The 19,503-nt window shown below is 34.3% G+C and overlaps 1 protein-coding gene across 2 annotated transcripts in view; it reads left to right on the forward strand.

Annotated features, from left to right (window-relative positions):
* Positions 1-19,503, forward strand: part of IPO11 (importin 11) — a 205,747-nt gene that overhangs the window by 98,193 nt on the left and 88,051 nt on the right. For both annotated transcript variants that reach the window (XM_060092933.1, XM_060092931.1), the window contains exons 22-26: positions 321-397; positions 6,852-6,931; positions 7,366-7,446; positions 17,844-17,939; positions 18,262-18,375. In XM_060092933.1, the coding sequence (XP_059948916.1) occupies positions 321-397; positions 6,852-6,931; positions 7,366-7,446; positions 17,844-17,939; positions 18,262-18,375 (448 nt within the window). The remainder of the gene's footprint in view (positions 1-320; positions 398-6,851; positions 6,932-7,365; positions 7,447-17,843; positions 17,940-18,261; positions 18,376-19,503) is intronic.

The following is a 19,503-nucleotide window of genomic DNA, read 5'->3' on the forward strand; positions in this document are numbered from 1 at the left end:
CCTAGAAATAGTGCCAGGTCATAGGTATATACACATATACATATTCAGTATTACCAGATAATAATTATTTCCCAAAGTGATTATGTCAACTTGCACTGCTGTTAGCAGTATGCAAGAGTTCCCACTTTTATAGCTTTAACAATACATGGTATGGTCACACTTAAAATTCTGCTGATCTGATGGGAGTAAAATTGTACCTTGTTTTGGTTATAATTTATATTTTCTTGATTACTAGTCAAGTTGGATATCTTTGGTACTTTTTATAGTTATAGATTTAATGGTTATGGAAAGTGATTTAATTGTCTGTTTTTTTCCCCTAGGTTAGTGACTTTGGAAAACAGCCCATGTATTACACCAGAGTTACTTCGTATATTTCAGAATATGTCACCACTTCTAGGTATGTATTAAAGCATAAAATTACCACTGTTTTTGAATGCAACCATAATTTGGGGCATTATAGGTGACTATAAATCATACCTTCCATTTTTACTAAAGCCCTTGATTTTGAGAAATAAGTTGAGTAGTGTTTTAATAATTTCTAGATTTTTTCCTACAGTATAACTTTTTAGAGTTATTTCTGCGTATTAAAGAGCAAACACTAAATTTACTTAACTTACACATAATTGAAAACTGATTTTGTGCTGTCAGTTGTTAACAAATGAGCTCTGTACATATTTCTGATTTAGCTAAGGAACCACCAAAATAAAGATTATTAAATATTAGAAAATCATTTATTGTATGTTGAGGTATTACTTATGTAGAAGCTTGAAATCAGGAAGCTTAATGTTTTGAAGCAGCACTTTTAGCATGTGACACCAGAGAACTGGCCACTGTGCTAGGAGTAGGCCGTTAGTCTCTGTTAGCCACCATGGATGATAGCTGGTTAGATTCTTTTCTGAACATGTATTCTGATGATACTTAGTCATACAAAGCCAATACTTGTCTGCTACATATCAGCTACCATTCACAAGTATGTAATATCTTAAATTTACAAAAAATATTTTGTTCACAGGGTTATTTTGTGAGCGATTTTACCAGTGCAGATTCACATTTAAACCTCATAAAGTATTTAAGAATTGTATACAGTGCTATTTACTGGCCCTTTGCTGCTTTTTCAGTCTGCAGATTACTACCATTTAAAAAAATTGTTTATTTACAAAACGTAAAAATTATTTACATTTATTCCGTTCAGAGTTCCCACTCTCTAAGACTCACCCATGAAGCATCTTTAATTCCTTCATTAGAACTTTGGGTATACTGACTGAATAGTTTAATATTGTCAGGAGAGAGCATTCATGTAGGAAAAAACTAGGAAAAAAGGCATACTTATTATGGCAATATCTCAAAATTATTTTTTCTGAGAACTTACTTGTAGTGAGCAGTTTTATTAGAGGGAAAGTATTACTGAGGTATAATGATGCACCAGAAAGGTAGACACATTCTTTGATAAAATCAACAACTGTGGACTAAAACATAATTATAGTTGATTAAAAAATATCTGTTGGGCTTCCCTGGTGGCGCAGTGGTTTAGAATCCACCTGCCAGTGTAGGGGACATAGGTTCGAGCCCTGGTCTGGGAAGATACCACATGCCGTAGAGCAGCTAAGCCCGTGCGCCTCAAGTACTGATCCTGCGCTCTAGAGCCCACGAGCCACAACTCCTGAGCCCATGTGCCACAACTACTGAAGCCCGCACTCCTAGAGCCCACACTCTGCAACAAGAGAAGCCACCACAATGAGAAGCTTGCACACTGCAAGGAAGAGTAGCCCCCGCTCGCCACAACTAGAGAAAGCCTGTGTGCAGCAATGAAGACTCAACACAGCCAAAAATTAAAAATAAATAAAATAAATTTATTAAAAAAATAAAATTAAAAAACATCTGTCTTGGGCTTCCCTGGTGGCGCAGTGGTTGAGAGTCTGCCTGCCAGTGCAGGGGACACGGGTTTGTGCCCCGGTCCGGGAAGATCCCACATGCCGTGGAGCGGCTGGGCCCACGAGCCATGGCTGCTGAGCCTGTGCATCCGGAGCCTGTGCTCTGCAACGGGAGAGGCCACAACAGTGAGAGGCCCGCGTACCGCAAGAAAACCAAACCAAAACAAAAAACATCTGTCTTCATTTGCTGGATGATCATGGGGGCTATAGATAATGTGATTAGTCCTTCGTGTTTTCTGATTTTTTTTTTTTCTTCTACCCCATTCTTCAGAATAAATTAGACCTCAGATAATACCAAGATGCCATCTGTTTTCTAATAAAAAAGCCATTTGGGGCTTCCCTGGTGGCGCAGTGGTTGAGAGTCTGCCTGCCGATGCAGGGGACATGGGTTCGTGCCCCGGTCCGGGAGGATCCCACGTGCCGCGGAGCGGCTGGGCCCGTGAGCCATGGCCGCTGAGCCTGCATGTCCGGAGCCTGTGCTCCGCAACGGGAGAGGCCACAACAGTGAGAGGCCCGCGTACCAGAAAAAAAAAAAAAAAAAGCCATTTGATGTTTTATCATCTAGCATCCCCATAAAATTATGGAAGAAATTTTCAAACATGAAGACAGTGGCAATAGACCAGTCACTTATTGCTAGTCTCCTAGGAAAAGTTTTGTAGCTAAGATACCATAGAGAAAGAGAATAGGAAAAGTCCTTTTACTTTCTTTTACTCTCGATGAAGGCCATTTAGTTCTAGTCTACCTAACTTGGAGACCATATATAGTACCATTCTGGGTAATCACAGTGCTGCTTTATATACTTGCCCTGAGAATGGAAACCTCGACCAGGCCCTTTATCAACTTCGTCATGAACAGGATTCAGCCATTTTCACATATGGGTAACTTCACAAGGTGATTTCACTTCACCTTTGTATTCCACCCCGATTCAGCCTGCCTGGCCTTTACAACGTGGTCGGAGAGAAGATTGGTAGGCAGGAAGAAGAGACTGAAAAAACACATAACTAACCCTCCTATAACCATATGACACTATTTTGAGTGTAGTTTTAGGTAATTACTAAAGTACAGTTTTACCATAGAAAGCTTTGTAGTTGATGCGTAGTCCTTATAAATCAATAAGGATTTTTATGTGTTTAGAACAATGTCTGGCACATAGTAAGCACCATTTAAGTGTTTTGTAATTATATTTATTACTACTATTACTGTCAACATTATTGCTATTTTAAAAGAAAAAATACTGAACCACTGGCTCTGTAGGATTTGTTAGTTAATAATATGAAAAAATTCTGTATACAAATTATATCTGTGAATGTTTAGTATACCTTGACATCAGTATTACCTTTATTTTTGTTTGAGTATTGCACAACTAATTAATATTGTTTGATATGCAGCTTTTTGCATATACATTCTTTCAGGTGAGCTTTAAAATTTATTTTGAAATATAACGAGAATATTTATTTTAATCTTTTAAGAATATAGATCAAAATGAATACTCACTTTTCTTAAAGGTGAAAACATTTTTTCCTATTAGATCAGTGATTTTTAAACATTTATTTAATGAATATGATAGCTATTATTTTTTTCCAAGTAGAAATAAAGCTCCTGGCTGGAAGTTTCTCATTTTCATTTAAAACACATAAATCCAGCAGTATTGGTGTTTAAGTCAATGATTTTTAGGATATGTTAATTAAGTGTGAATAAATCCAAGGCTAAAATTCATTTCATATCCTTTTCCCTAAATGTAAGTAAACTGGAGATACTTTAAGTAGAACCATAGGCTATAACTAATTCTAATAATTTAGTTCTAAAGGCTTATTTTTAAAATCCTTTAAATCTTTTTTATGGTATTAATTTTCTCAGTATTCTCATTACTTAAAAGATAAACACCTGACTGACTCTTGTCCATGTTGTTGTAAGTGCCAAGCTAATGTTCCTTGACCAATAAAATTTTTCTAATTTGGAAGGACCTTTTTCCCACCTGACATCTTGATGATGTGTAGGGTATTTTATACATTTTAGCCTTCATATTTTATCAGAATTTGAAATAAAAGAAGAAACTACTGTAGTTTCATTTCCAAACATAAACATTAAATAGTATAATTTAAAAGAATAAGTAAAATGTAACATGAAAGTAGAAACTAAAAATAAGAGCCAAAGAATAGAGAAAAACAGAGGAATATAAATTATAATTAAACTAATAAATATAAGTCATATGTGCACACAGCATAACTAGATACTTCGGTGGGTTACAGATTTGAATCAGAGCTCTCTGTCTATGAAAGAAAAACTTGATTACTGAAGTTAGGGATTTTCAAAATTGTTGACATTTTGGGCCATGTAATTCTTTCTTGTGAGGGACTGTTTAGAGCATTGTAGGAAGCTTAATAGCATCTTTAGCCTCAACCCACTAGATGCTAGTTTTAACAACCAGAGTTTCCAGACATTGCCAGATGTCCCCTAGGGGGCAAAATTGCCCATGGTTGAGAACATTTGAATTAAATTATTCACAGGGCTGAAAATAAATACAGATCTGTTGTATGGTCAGCTCTTCCTGATACTAGGACCAGACAATAATTTTTTATCGGAGCCTTACTAGACTCATGGATATAATGAACAATGTTCAATATACTTTAAAATAGATAAATTTATTAATTTTAGGACTGTTTTTTTTACTACCGGTATTTAATATTTGCTGATGATAGCATGCCTTAGGAAATTTAGTAAAAGTTGTCCTTGGCATGATGGAGGCATGGAAAACAGTATGAAGTGACCTAATTGCTTATTTACTTATATAAATTAATCTAGAAATGGCTTTTAAAATATCTGTAAGAAGAGATGGGTACTATGGTTTTTATTTTTAGGTTTTTTTTTTTTTAATAAATTTATTTATTTTTGGCTGCATTGGGTCTTCATTGCTGCACGCAGGCTTTCTCTAGTTGCGGTGAGCATGGGCTACTCTTCGTTGCGGTGCGTGGGCTTCTCATTGCGGTGGCTTCTCTTGTTGCAGAGCACGGTCTCTAGGCACACAGGCTTCAGTAGTTGTGGCTTGTAGGCTCTAGAACGCAGGCTCAGTAGTTGTGGCGCATAGGCTTCGTTGCTCCGTGGCATGTGGGATCTTCCCAGACCAGGGCTCGACCCCATGTCCCCTGCACTGGCAGGCGGATTCTTTTTTTTTTTTTTTTTTTTTTTTTTGTTTGCGGTATGCGGGCCTCTCACTGTTGTGGCCTCCCCCGTTGCGGAGCACAGGCTCCGGACGCGCAGGCTCCGGACGCGCAGGCTCAGCGGCCATGGCTCACGGGCCCAGCCGCTCCGCGGCATATGGGATCCTCCCAGACCGGGGCACGAACCCGTATCCCCTGCATCGGCAGGCGGACTCTCAACCACTTGCGCCACCACGGAGGCCCTGCAGGCGGATTCTTAATCACTGCGCCACCAGGGAAGTCCTGGTACTATGGTTTTTAAAATCAATCTTTCTTAAATATTGTCTCCTTCATCATAGATCTTGATAAAATTTTAGATGGCAGTGATTTAGAAATTATATTCACTGACATACCTGGAATGTAGCCATTCTAAGTTCTCACTTAAATGTAGACCCTCTGCCTTATTTATCACGGTGGTTGCCAAAACGGTGGTTGCCAAACAGTCTGCTATTCATTGTTGGTCTGTTAAACAGTGTGCACAAGTTTAAACTTGACTGGACTTGCTCCTTGAGGAGAAAAGGACATGTGAATTGTTCATAAGAATAACTTTATCCAATGTAATGGCCTACCCCTTTATCCTGAGATTTTGTCTTACTTCTATCGTGAAAAATATTTAGGTGACAGCCTTTATTATTTCTTTTTATGTCTTCTGTTAGCATGGTAACAAGTTGGTTACTTTCTGTCCCCTCTACATTCTCATTTTAAACTAATATGTTAAATCCCTAAAGTATAGAAAATAATGCCTTTAAAACACATTTTGAGCTTTGAGTGGGATTGTCATTTTCTTGTGAAAGTGTATGGGTAATTCTCACCTGAATAGAATATCTTCTCACTTTGCTAGGGTATGAGTTAGGTAAGAACCCAGGGCCTATGCTTTTGCCAGGAAACATTTTTTAATCTGTCCTATTGGAAGTGAATACGATTTCTAAAATAGTAGCAATACAGAATGAAAGATTTTAGATATAGATGATATTTTGGGGTCGTGTTTTGATCTATATAATTATATACATCTGTAATCTGTGTTCTATTGTATCATTATTGTATGTGATAAGACATGTAAAATAACACTGCATAAACATTTGATCATTTTCAATTTTAACAAGTTTTCTGCTTTGCACTTGAAAAAGAATAATTAAAAACAATATCCTTTTCCTATACTATTCTGGTAATAACATTTTAAAGAAGATTTTTTATGTGTAGGTTTTTCATAGAGGAGTGGATTTGAAGAACAAAGCCCAAGAATTGAGAATATCTAAACACAGTATAATTTTCGGAGTATAACAGGGACTCTTTTTGTAAGTAGGGTAGCATGTTCAGTGTCAGCACAATAGACACTCAGTAAATGCTTATTGAGTGAACCCATTTAAGCAGATATCAAAATATGATGGTAAAATGATTCAGTTGCATGTCGTTTGCCATGCTGGTACTAGAAATTTAGTTTGAAATGCAAGGTTGGATCATGTAGTTATTTTCTGAAAGGAAAGAAAAGGGAGCTTCGTATTTTCTAAGTTGTTTTAACTAGTGGGAGGTATATGGGAAAGCATTAAGTTACAGGTTAATGCCAATTTTTAGATAGATATTTATATACTAGCCATCTGAATAGCATTCAGAAAAGATTTGTAAAGAAGGGCATGTAACTTAGCTTTAAATAAGTCACTTCATTTAAACTGATTTTGAACAATGAATTAATTTTTTCTTTTTAAAAAAATTATTATTTTGGCAGAACTAAGTTCAGAAAGTCTCAGAACCTGCTTTAAGATCATCAATGGTTATATCTTTTTATCATCAACAGAATTTTTACAGGTATGTTGTAGTTTTTGCATTAAATTTATATAGTTATTATTTTGATTGTTTCTTATTTGAAATCAGCAATCTTATTTTGAAATCTTTTCCAAATTTAATAGATTGATTTATTACTTTAAGGGGGGAAAAAACGTCATAAGCATTGCCTACTGTGGGGCAGATGTGATGTAGTCTCATGAATTATGTTATTTAACATAGAAAATATGCTCTACATGTAAATATATCCTTATATTTCTACAAAAATTAGAATAGCAATAAACTGTATTTTTATTTCTTAAACTTTTCCTAAAGAGTTCTAATTGAAATTTTATATGCTTAGAGCTTTAGTATCTGATTCTCAAGTAGATTATAATGAGTCCCCAATTTAATTTTATACCTTTTTTGATATTGCAGATATATTCATATGTATATTTTGACTTTTCATTGAATTTCAGACATATGCAGTAGGTCTATGTCAGTCCTTTTGTGAACTGCTAAACGAAATTACTACAGAAGGTCAAGTTCAAGTGCTAAAGGTACTGTCATCTTTCTAATGAATATTGTTGTAAATTTTCCATCTGTATTTTGTGAAATTGGACCTTCGTTTGGGTTTAGATGATGGGCAAGAAGGGGAAGAGTAATTCTAGACAGAATATTTTCTTTCAGCTGTATTAAATTGGTCTAATACCTCTGGACCAGGGGTGTCAAATTTGATTGTGCATATAGATCACCTGAGGATGTTGTTAAAATGCAGATTCCACATTTCTGACTAACTTTCTGCTGATGGGACCCCACTCAAAGTTCCCCCTCATCCTGAGACCTCACTTTGTGTAGCAAGGCTTTAAAAACTTTTATAAATTATCCAAAGCCTGGTGACATCTGATACTTCTCACCTGTCCAGTTTGTTAGCCTGCTTTTGGGACACAATATTCCCACTATAATTTGGTACTTTTAATTTGGATTGGCTCTAGAAGTTAGAGTACCAAGTTTGTATGGACTCTGTATAACTAAAAACCAATGTTGAATCATTATATTGTATACCTGAAACTAATATAGTGTTATATGTCAATTATACCTCAATTAAAAAAAAACCTTACAAACAAAAAAAGAATCCATGGGCTCTGAGTTAATCTTTATGCATTATATCTTTATAGAATCACTATATATTATCTTTATATATTGTATATAATTGTGTATAATTAAGAACCAACAGTCTCTGAGTTGTATGTTTATATATCTATATATTAAAGATAAAGGAGTATCAAATGTATATATTTAAATATAAATGTATATATAAATATATCTTCATATGTGTCACACACACATATTTTGTATGGATTTTGTGAGAAGGTGTACTTTGTTAAAAACATCTCTTTTTTGTTTCTAATTTCTTAGCTATGTTTTAAGTCAGATATGAGAGCTGGTTAGGTGAAGTGTTACTATAGCTTAGCCAAGTAGCATTTTTTTTGTGTGAAAACTGTGGCATTGCTTTAGATCCTAAAAACAATTTGATTTCCTCCCAGTGAAATGAAAAAGTGTTTGCCCAAGAGGTTCATTGTAAGAAATGTGTTAAGCACAATAATCATAGCAACAACCCGTAGTACATTTTGGGGGACTAAGTGGGTATAAGTTTGTGCAGGCAGTAAAGTCTTTCATAATAACCAATAAGACTAATCATCAGTTGGTACTTATTCAAGCATTACACTATTTTATGTGCTGTTCTTTGGACATTATACACTTGTATGCACATTTAAAGCTCCAGATATCTGTGTTAATATGCATGTTAATTTGATTTTCAAATTGGTTGCATTTACTACCATTGCTGATTATTCAGTTATTCACCATATAGGTCAGGGGTCAGCCAACTTTTTCTGTAAAGGACCAGCTACTAAATGTTTTAGGTTTTGTGGGCCATACAGTCTTTGTCTCAACTATTTATATGATTTGTTGCGGATTGAAAGCAGGCATAGGTGGTATGTAAATTAATGACTGTGGCTGTATCCATAAATGCTTTATTTACAGAATCATATAGTTCGGATTTGGCCCAAGGGCATTGTTTGCCAACCCCTGTTACTGGTATTCAGTGTGTTCTGGTAGGCATATGTGATAGAAAAACCACAGTTTCTGCTCTTGAGTGATTCATTCTTTTGGGGGAAGGAGGCAGGTAAACAATCAGCCCATATTTAGTGTGTTATGTTGTTTTGGATTAGAGGTATCTCAGATTACCTGGTGAACTTTTTGGAAATTTGGGTAGGACATAAGATGTTAGTATTTCTTTCTAAAAAGTTCCCTAGGTGATTTTCATGAGTCCTTTCTAGTGTGAGCCATTGCTGTCCATTGGCTTTATGTTACTCTGGGAGTATAGATGTGGTCATCAAACCCAGCATTTTGCAGAGAACGTTTTTCAGGGAGAAGGGGTTGAGATGGGACCTGGGTCTTAAATGTTTGGTAGGGTTAGGGTTACCAGATAAAACATAGTACTTTTATTTGCTAATTCTGGCAATCCTAGTAGGGTGAATTAGATTAATACAGTGTTAAATACTGCAGAGAAGTGAATAAAAATAAGAACAGAGAGAATACTGTGAGAATTGTTTGTTGAGGGTGGGGATAATGGTGTTATTTAAAACCTTTAGTGTCTATAAATTGGAGGGGTTCATATGCCAGATTACTGAAGTGTTAAATTATAAAGTGATGAGAAAATGATTATATTATTAAGAACTATATTTGTTTCCTAGGGCTACCATAACAAAGTATCACAACCTGGGTGGCTTAAAACAACAGGAACTAATTTATAATATTTATAGTGATTATCTCTCTCACAGAGTTCTGGAAACTACAAGTCTGAAATCAAGATGTTGGCAGGGCCATACTCTGTCTGAAGACTCTAGGGGAGAATCTGTTCCATGCCTTTCTCTTAGCTTCTGGTGGTGGCCAGCAATTTCTGGCTTCCTTATACATGCGTCACTCCAGTCTCTGCCTCGATTGTCACATGACATTCTCCTTGTATCTTTGTCTTCTCTTCTTATAAGGGCACCAGTCATAATGGATTAAGGGCCTACCATAATAACTTCATCTTAATTATATCTACAAAGACTCTGTTTCCACATAAGGTCACATTCACAGGTACTTGGGATTAGGACTTCAGCATATCTTTTGAGGAGGCAGGGCACAAGTCAATCCATAACAAGAATTTACTGTTAAAAAATAAAAAGATAGCTCTTGTGTGTGGAGAGGCAGTGAGGAAAATCTGATCTGAGTAGATTTTGTAGGTGAAAGTGACCCAATAGAAAGGAAGATGGCGCCAGAATGATACAGGAGATTGGGATTTTGAGTCTAGAGCATATGTAGAAGGGGCAAGAGTTTGTTTTTTAAGAGAGCTGGCAAGACTGGTAGTGATTGAAGCTGTAGATATAATGTTAGGTGAAGAGAGTAAGAAACTGGCATATGACCTTGGTGTTTCCAGATAAAAAGACAAGATTTTCAGAGCTGCCTGTTACCTGTCACTATGAGGCAGAGGAACATTACAGGATGATTAGTACGTCTGCACTTATTGAGGAGGGCGAGGGGACTCAGTAGTATTCATCTCAGTATTCATTTTTAAATGAACTCTATCTTACAGATGTTTAGGTTGATATTTAAGAGTGATTCAGTTATATTAGAATGTCGTCTTAGACTTTGTAAGAGGAATCTTGTAAAGTAAAGGCTTTTAACAAGAGTTGAAATAAATAGTACTTTGGTAAATTCTGATTTTTCCCAGAAAGATTATTTATCAAACATATTACATTTTTTACACCCTCTGATATGCTGTTTTATATTTGAAATCACAATGGAAACTTAAATCCAAAATATTGTTATAAACTAAGAGGTGGGTAAATATAGAGTGAAAATACAGCAGAACTCTCTGGTTTTAATTTCATAGGTTCTTCAGTTTCTTTTTTAGAGTAGGGGGTAAAGGATGGAAATGTATGCCCTTGTTACTGAGAAGCTTGTGGGCTCTGAAGGAGTAATAACAGGAGTCTGTGTGTGGCTTGTCAAGACCCCAGATATTGGAGACCTAGCCTACCGCCATGTGTCTATCAATCCTCACCTGTACTGATTTCAAAGTGTTCTAGCTCCAAAGCTTACAAGCAAGTAACATTAGACATGTTATTTGCTAAACTCTTTTTGTGAATTTTTATTGCATTTATGCCCTTACCAAACTGATATAGTGGCAATATATAATTATGTTGAGGAACTTCCATCTATCTTACAGAATCTCAGCTTCATCCTTTGCCTTGGTGATAATTTCTTCTCTGAAAGTAGGGATATAAGGAATTGATACTTTGGACTTAATTCTGTTTGAGGAATAACTGGTTGGCAATAGAAATTTGAGAGAAAATTGTCGTGTCATTTTGATGTTGCCTTTGTAGATTTTTCAATATGTGTGTGTTTTATCTTTTTCTCCTTTACTAGACTGTAAGCTTTTCCATGATCCTAAGTTTAGTAAGTAATAACTGCATTTGGAATGTTATTCTCTCCTTGACCTATGCCTTGGTTTTGTACACCCAGCTCTGTTACTTATACATTCTTGAGTACATTTTGGACTTAAATTCTCTTATTTATTATATAAGGTGTTGTACTATATGATTTCTAATAATCTGTAACTATATATTATCTGAAATCCCTGTGACAAATTATAATCTATAAATTCTAAGTGATGAAAAAAGGTTGTTTCTTATGTTTATAAACACCTACCAGAAAAAATTTGAATTGAAAGTGTTTTTTTCCTCCTGCTTTTCTGCAATATTATTAATAAAGTAATTATTGAAAGACAACTTTTTCTGAATCATATGGAGTGGGATTGTGAAATTTATTTGAAAAATGAGGCAAGTTTTTAGGATATGTCCTAAGGAGAATATTTATTTTCTTTTACTATTTGTTTTAAATTATATTCTTACAAAATAATTAGACTTAGTGTAACTTAGCAGGTGACTTAAGCAAAACTGCTAGGGTTAGAATATTAGCCCTGCTACTTCACAGCTGTGTGAGGTGAACCAGTTAATCTCTGCTCCTCACTTTCCATCTGTAAAATGGAGATTAAAATGTTACATACTTCCTCACGTTGTGGTGAGGATTATATTACCTTATATGTATAAAGCACTTGTAACATTGCCTAACATGTAATCAGCTAATACAAGTGTTGGCTGTTTTAATCTAATTATATAGTTATCTAATTATTTAATCTCCCTTTTGGGGAAAACAGACCACCACGGAACTCTTCCTTTGACCATCCCTTGTAAATAAATGTTTATTTAAAATAATACATTAGTTAAATTTTTTATAACTTAAGTAGATGATTTGCACAGCGATAGAGTTTTACTCTTTTTTCAGAACCATGTTATCTCAGTTGGCTTTTTAAAAATAATTGTTTTAAATTCTTTCTTTCTTTTCAAAATAACCTGCTCTTTTAAAAATTTTATTATGGAAAATTCCAAATTTATATAATGTACAACACTACCCTTACAATTTTGCTAGAAAGAAATCTATTTGTTTCTCCTTTTTCCTTGAACTGAGAGAAGGTAATGTCATTATTTGTCCCCCAGTTGTGCCTAATATTTTTTGATTGAATGATTCAGCACAAATCAGTTACCATCCAAATATACATTGAAATATTTGTAACGTTTAACATGCGTTACACATTAAACCAGTTTCTCTCTAAGTATGCTAGCCAGGGGGTCATAAATAGGATATAAGTACCTGAATTATATAACGTGTTTAAGACTGTATTTTTATATAACATTGCTGTAGCTAAACCTCTGTATTTGATTTGAAATCCCAGAAACTGAATTTTATTGTTTATTAAATGGATGTTAAATACTAGAAATATACTAATTATCATGAATAAATTATGTTTTTTTAATATAAAAGAATATTTTAGGATAATGGTACTTTTATGCTTGTACTTGAAAGCTGAGAGGACTATCAGCACTTTTGGCATTTTCCTATTCTCAGAGTTCCAATAAAGTTATAATAGTTTTTAATATTGGCTCATTTTTTTTCCATTTTTTAATACGTCTCAGATACTTAATATAGTTTCTCAATATAGTATGCAATATAACATTTTTAATATATTTTTGACTAAGTGTCACTGTTATACTAATTTCTGACAGTATCTGGAAGCAACTTCTTTGTTCTTTGAAGCAGAAAATTACAATGTTATGAAAATTGGATAGAGAGACAAGTATGTCTGCCTTCAGAGCAAAAATAGGCTTTATTGTATTCTGTGACTCGGAACAAATTATCTATATGAATACAATTATATTCTAAAAATACTCAAATTTAACATTTTTTTTAATTTCAAATTTATCCATATGTATGCATACCAATTTGAGTTTAGAAATTATCTTTTTTATCATGGTCTTATTAAGCAGTAGTGAGCCATGTTGGTTTTATTCACTGTGATAAGCCTTATTTAAGATGGCACGCATATTTTTAAGGTATAATTTATTCTGTAATAATTATAGCTAATACTAGCATTTACTATATGATACACATTTCTAAGCACATAGCATAGAGTTCATTTAATCCTCACATAAACCTGTGACAGTGGTACTGTTCTTTCCCCCATTTTTACAGATGAGAAGTTAAATCACAAAAAGATAAATACCTTGTCCAAGGTCACACAGCTAGTAAGTATTGGAGCCACGTTATAAACATAGGCATTCTGACTTAAGCGTCTGTGGTCTTAACCACTTTGTATGCAATGTCAGCCTAAATAAAAAAAATTGTTTGTAAGGCACAAACTAAAAGCCTACATTTTTCACAGGGATTATATTATAAAAACATAGTCTGTTTCTAAACTATTTCAGGTATATTCAGAAAGGGGGTGGATTGAAAGTAAAGTTAAGAAGTTCTATTTGTAATAGCAAAATGCTGATAAAAATAATTAGTAATAGGTGATTGGATGATAGGCGGTACTGCACCTTATTCAGCCACACAGAGGGGTACTGTGCAGCCTTAGAAAGGAATGAAGATGACTTCTGTATACAGTTTTAGAGTTAAGCAAGGAACAGTGTCTAGAGTTTTCTTGTATTTAAAGAGTGCAGCATAGATAGCAATGGAAAAATAAACCAAATTAAGAAAAGTAGTTATGTAGGGGAAAGAGGGACAGAGAATACAAGCTAGATCTTTCAGGATGTATGTTTTGTACTTTAGGGTTTGAAGCCATAGAGATGTTTCACATGATTTAAAATAATAAAGTAAAAGCAGTTCTAAACATAAAAAAAAGGAAACATTTGAATCTAACTATTATTATGTTGGTGGCATAAGTCATCTGAGAATATTTCAAGTAACATTGTATTTTACGTGTACCTCCCTGGTGGGATATAACATTAGAACAAAAAGAAACATAAGGAAATTATAAATTGCTTTCAATATTGTTATTGTTATCAGTAATATCGGTATTATTATTTTGAAACCCATATGTACATATGTGGACATTTTTGTACATAGCAGTTAGAAGCAAATAAGTTAAGGTTATTAGAATCTGGGATTTTTCAATATAAGGGAAGAAGGATGGAACTATTAAAGAAGTTATATAAAATGCTATAGTCTTAAATTGAATTTGGTGAATTATTGGTATATACTTCTCAGGAAGAGAAAAATAAATTTCCTAAATCTGTGTAAGCAAAGACCTAGAAGCAGTGTCAATCCAGTGGCAGTGAGCACCTCAACCTAGATTATGGTCTGTAAATACTGTGTCCTGCTGGTTGACTCCAGAGCTCGGGCAAGAGAGACAACAACATAAACTGGGGACCTCTCCTTGTGCCAGAAGGAAGAGAAGGTGGGATTTTCTCAAAAGGGTGCAAGAGTCAACTTGAAGGAGCTCTCACTGCCTAATAATGGGACAGTTGGAGCATCAAAACAAAACTAAACTAAGTGGATTAAAACATATCAAACATGTTAAAATCCCTGAGAACATAATGATTTCCCCCAAGAAGAGTAAATTATGATTTAAATTCTCTCAATATCTGTAAATTACCTTTTAATAAACTACCTATTATTGCTTTTGTTGTCTTTAGTGTTATTTCCTTCTTGGACATGTTTGGGCATCTGGCTATATGTGCATTTCACTTAAAATATACAAAATTGTTTATTACCACTGAAATCATTAGATGCATTTTTCAAAATCTTGTTTAGAAGTGAAAGCAGTGCTGCTGATCAAAATGTTTGGTAGGATTCTGATCATTATGAAAGAACCTTCTTCATTATGGAAATAGTCACAATTTGAACTCTGACTTTTAGGTCACAACTGCAATACCTTCCCTAGAAAGTGGACTGTATAGATTGTTATGTGTGTGGAAATAAGACCATTCCATACAGATTTTCCCACAGGTTTCTCAAGTTCTAAAGTGAAGCCTCACTATTATTAACGACATCACGATTGTACCCATTGACCAAACGTGAAAACTAGGAGTAATCCCAGACTTCTTCACCTCTGGTCAGCTGTTCAATTGTTTTTTTTATATCTGATAAGCTCTGCTTTCTGATTTTCTCTTGATTCTGATCCACAGTCCTTGCCTCCAAGTCTGATAGTGGCATTTTCCTGCATAATTTTTCAGAAAGGATCTCATCGTTTCTATGGTTCCTAACCTTTTTGAATACAAAGACTCCATTTTAGTTCTGAAATAAGTGAATCCTTTATACACTGTACCTTTATATATAAAGAAAATGCATAATGACAGCTGGATTGTATTGAATGGTACATTTCAGTGAATTTACACTTTAAAAGTCATAATCTTAAATATGTGATTACTTTTCCTTTTCTGCACAAACTTCTGTAATCTTTGGAGCTAATAATTTTTTTAGTGTGATTTTTTAAGTGCACTGAGTTCTCTGCCACTTGTCTCTGTTTAATATGTTCAGACACATTGACCCATAAGAATTTTATTACTTTAATTTTCTTGAAGAAGTCTCTTTCAGAGCCATGCTAACTCCCCCATCTTGCTCCCCCTCCCCAAGCTTGTAGCTTCTTTTTCTTTTTCCTAGTGTTCTGAAATTTTACAGTGATGTGCCTTGATTTAGGGTTTTTTTAGTTAGTACCAGGCACTCCTGGGCCCCTTTAGTCTGGAAAGTCTCTCTTTTAGACCCTTTAAAGAAAATACACTGTCTTCTCCTGGGGTGGGGAAAAGTCAGTTGCCCAAATATGCAGATTAGGGAATATCTGGCAATCTGTTTCTTAAGTAGACTTCCAACCTGTCTTATTTTTAGCTTTTCCTTTACCCTCCTTTCCAAAGATGTATGGCTCTGCTAATTCCTGTGGTTTTTGGTGGGGAGAGGTAGGGAGAAGATACATCTGATGTGCATGGAGTTGCTCTCAGCTTTCTCTGTTGCAACCTTAGATTTCAGCTTTCTCTCATCTGATAAGTCAGTTACCTCTTGAATTTCTTCTTTGTACCTTCCAATATTCATCTCTCATTCCTTTTGTCCTTTTAAAATTATTCCCCCTCCCTTTAGAATCTTTTTATATAAGTTTAGTGGGGTTTTAGGAGGGAATGAAGTTGTAGTGTGTCTAACAATCAGCAGATGGCCTTACTTTCCATTCATAGATGAAATGTCTGGTGACATCTGCCTCTGGGTAGCTTGTCTACACCTTCCCCCTCTATTCCAAATCTAATTTTTGACAAAGTAAACCTTTTTGAGGTCAGATTTAATCATGTTCTGAATTTCATCATCTCCTGTTGCTTTTAACCAGGAACCGTGATATCTATTATCCTGTATTTCTTATTAGATAGCATAGTGTTTGGCCCACAGTAAAAGTTATTGTATTTTTGGACTTTTCTTTGCACATTCCTTTTACTTCTTGCACAAAATTAGAGGATGTTGTCATTCATTGTACTGTTTGCTTACCTTGAGAATGTTTTGAAATGCACGAGGTGTATTTGATTGTTGCTGTGTTGGGAGCATGCCATTGGCACATAATGAACAGAGATCAGAGATGCTAAAAACCCCTCGATAGGTGGAATAGTCCTGCACAGTAAACACTTGTCCCACTCAGAATGCCAGTAGTCAGTCTTGAGAAACATTGCTGGACATTTTAAGGGAAACCTGGCTCTGCCTTGAGACTGGTACTTGCCCACAACCCTCTCAAATGGTGTCTGCTTTCATTCTTACCCTGCAAGCAGTGGGGCTAGAAGTACGGACATTTCTTCTTGGTCCTTACTGCTGCTTTCTGACCGCTGCCTTCCTCACTCCGCCCCCCACCCCAACCCTGGAACAAACAACAAACAAACAAATCCCACCCCACTTTGAATTTCATGCTACCTGTCTTTGTTACAGAGGGAGCCCATCTCACTCAGATAAAAGTAATTTATGTTTCAAAGTTTCATCTGTAACAATGTGCATGGTTAATAATCTGTATGATTGTATTATAAATAAAATAAGATTATTTCTCATTTAGTAAATATGCAGTATATATGCAACATGCCGTTTTCCATCCAATTTATGGATAAATTTAAATGTAAACTTATTTTTGGATAGTGAGTGTAGTTGTTACTGATTTCCCTTTTCACTATTAAAATACTTTTGAAGTGCCTTTTATTGCCTCAATAAGACAATAAACATTAAACATTATAAAACATTAAACAGACATTAACATTTTATAAGGGTTGTTATTTAAAATGCAAAGATAAGAAGTACATTAACAACATATCTGTTATCAAAATGGGATTAGTTATAATTCTATGTAAGATGTATGACTGTGTCTAAATATTATATACTTAAAATCGAATTGTAATTTTTAATGGATTATCTTATAAAAGTGTGTCTAGAATATTGAATACTTCATGTACTTGTATATATGTGATATTTAATACATTGTTTTCTTTACCTGTGTTTTGCATAAAGCAGTGACTTGCATTATTAAGCATTACCAATGTGTCATTTTGGTTTTTAGGTTGTGGAAAATGCCCTTAAAGTGAACCCAGTATTAAGCCCGCAAATGTTTCAACCAATTCTACCCTGTGTTTTCCGAGGTATTATAGAAGGGGAGGTAAGATTTTTCTTAAGCTTCTAAAGTTAGTATTGGATTCTAGGGTTCGATTTTAATTATTTTCCTTACTCATTGGAAAATTATTTCTTCTTCACATATATAATCCATATAAATATGTACATAATGCATATATATTACCTTGTATGACGTATATATTTAGTTAGAACTCAGGCAATATTGGTGTTCATTCTAAAGACGCAGTATAAAGAAGAATATTGTTATTTCATATCCCCACTGATTGTTACTTTGTCAATGATTGTTTATAATTGTTTATACTTGTACCATAACACAGTTTTACATATGCTGTATTTTAATTGTACAGAGGTATCCTGTAGTGATGTCAACGTATCTCGGCGTTATGGGTCGAGTCCTGCTACAAAACACTAGTTTCTTTTCCTCACTACTTAATGAGATGGCACATAAATTTAATCAGGAGGTAAGAATCAATTTACTTAAATTGAAGGAGGTCTTTATCCAAGTAAAGATTGGAAATAATTTTGTGAAATAATGAGTCTATAAAAGTCTTGTAGTATTTAAACTTTATTTATTTATTTATTTCCCTAAATCAAATTTTATTATGTTCAAGAATACAAAATGAAATAGTACATGGTTGAGTCATTCATAGAATTACTTTCAACAAACAGATGATTTTGAAATAAATATTTTTGTTATTTTAAACCTTTAATAAGTTGTACTGATACTATAATTTGGGAGAAGGAGAAAGAAACCTGTGAATGGCAGTTGAAACTTAAATTTTGTTCTCTCTCAAAATAGGCAATTTTATTCTGCTTAGCCATAGGATAGAATTTTGATTTGTTATGGTTGCAGTTTTTGTTAACTCATACATAAAATGAAACAGGAATACTTTACATATAATCATGTACTGCCTTTGTTTCATTTCCTTAATGAACTTGTTCTTAATGCCACGCAATGAGTTTCTGTCATCATTATTGTGGGAAATGACTTTTTCAGCAGAAGCTTATTAAAAATATACTGTAACTGAAACCAACCACCTGAGTAAGTATGGAATAGGTTATTAAGTGAGTTGGTTACTTGAGACTACATACATTATATTAAAATATGGTTTTTATGTCTTAAGTCATTAATCTGTTAAGATTTATAAAATGTAGAAGGTGGAATGTACTTGACTGATCTCTAGAATGGAGGGGCAGTTTGTGAAATCTTTTGGTTTGTGGCTGAAATAGGTATTACCATTTCCACTTTTAACGAAAATCCAGAGTAAGGAAGTGCAAACTGTAGAATGTATATAGTTTTTCCAGAATTAGACTAACCTAATTAGAGAATCTAGACTTTATTTTGATGAATAGGCAGGACAGATTTTTCATTAGCTTCATTAAATTTAACTGCGATGGAATAATGTTAAAAGTTTAAAGAGTTTATTCACTTGAGTTCAGCAAAATCTGTTGAGTGGTTTTAATAATAACAATATATTTAACAATATAAATTTTATGTATTATTTTAATTCCTCACAACAACCCAATGGATAATAATATTTTTATTTCCATCTCACACCTGAGAAATCTGAGGCTTGGAGAGATTTAGT

Source organism: Mesoplodon densirostris, chromosome 3 (genome assembly GCF_025265405.1).
Source record: "Mesoplodon densirostris isolate mMesDen1 chromosome 3, mMesDen1 primary haplotype, whole genome shotgun sequence".
NCBI classification, from domain to species: domain Eukaryota; kingdom Metazoa; phylum Chordata; class Mammalia; order Artiodactyla; family Ziphiidae; genus Mesoplodon; species Mesoplodon densirostris.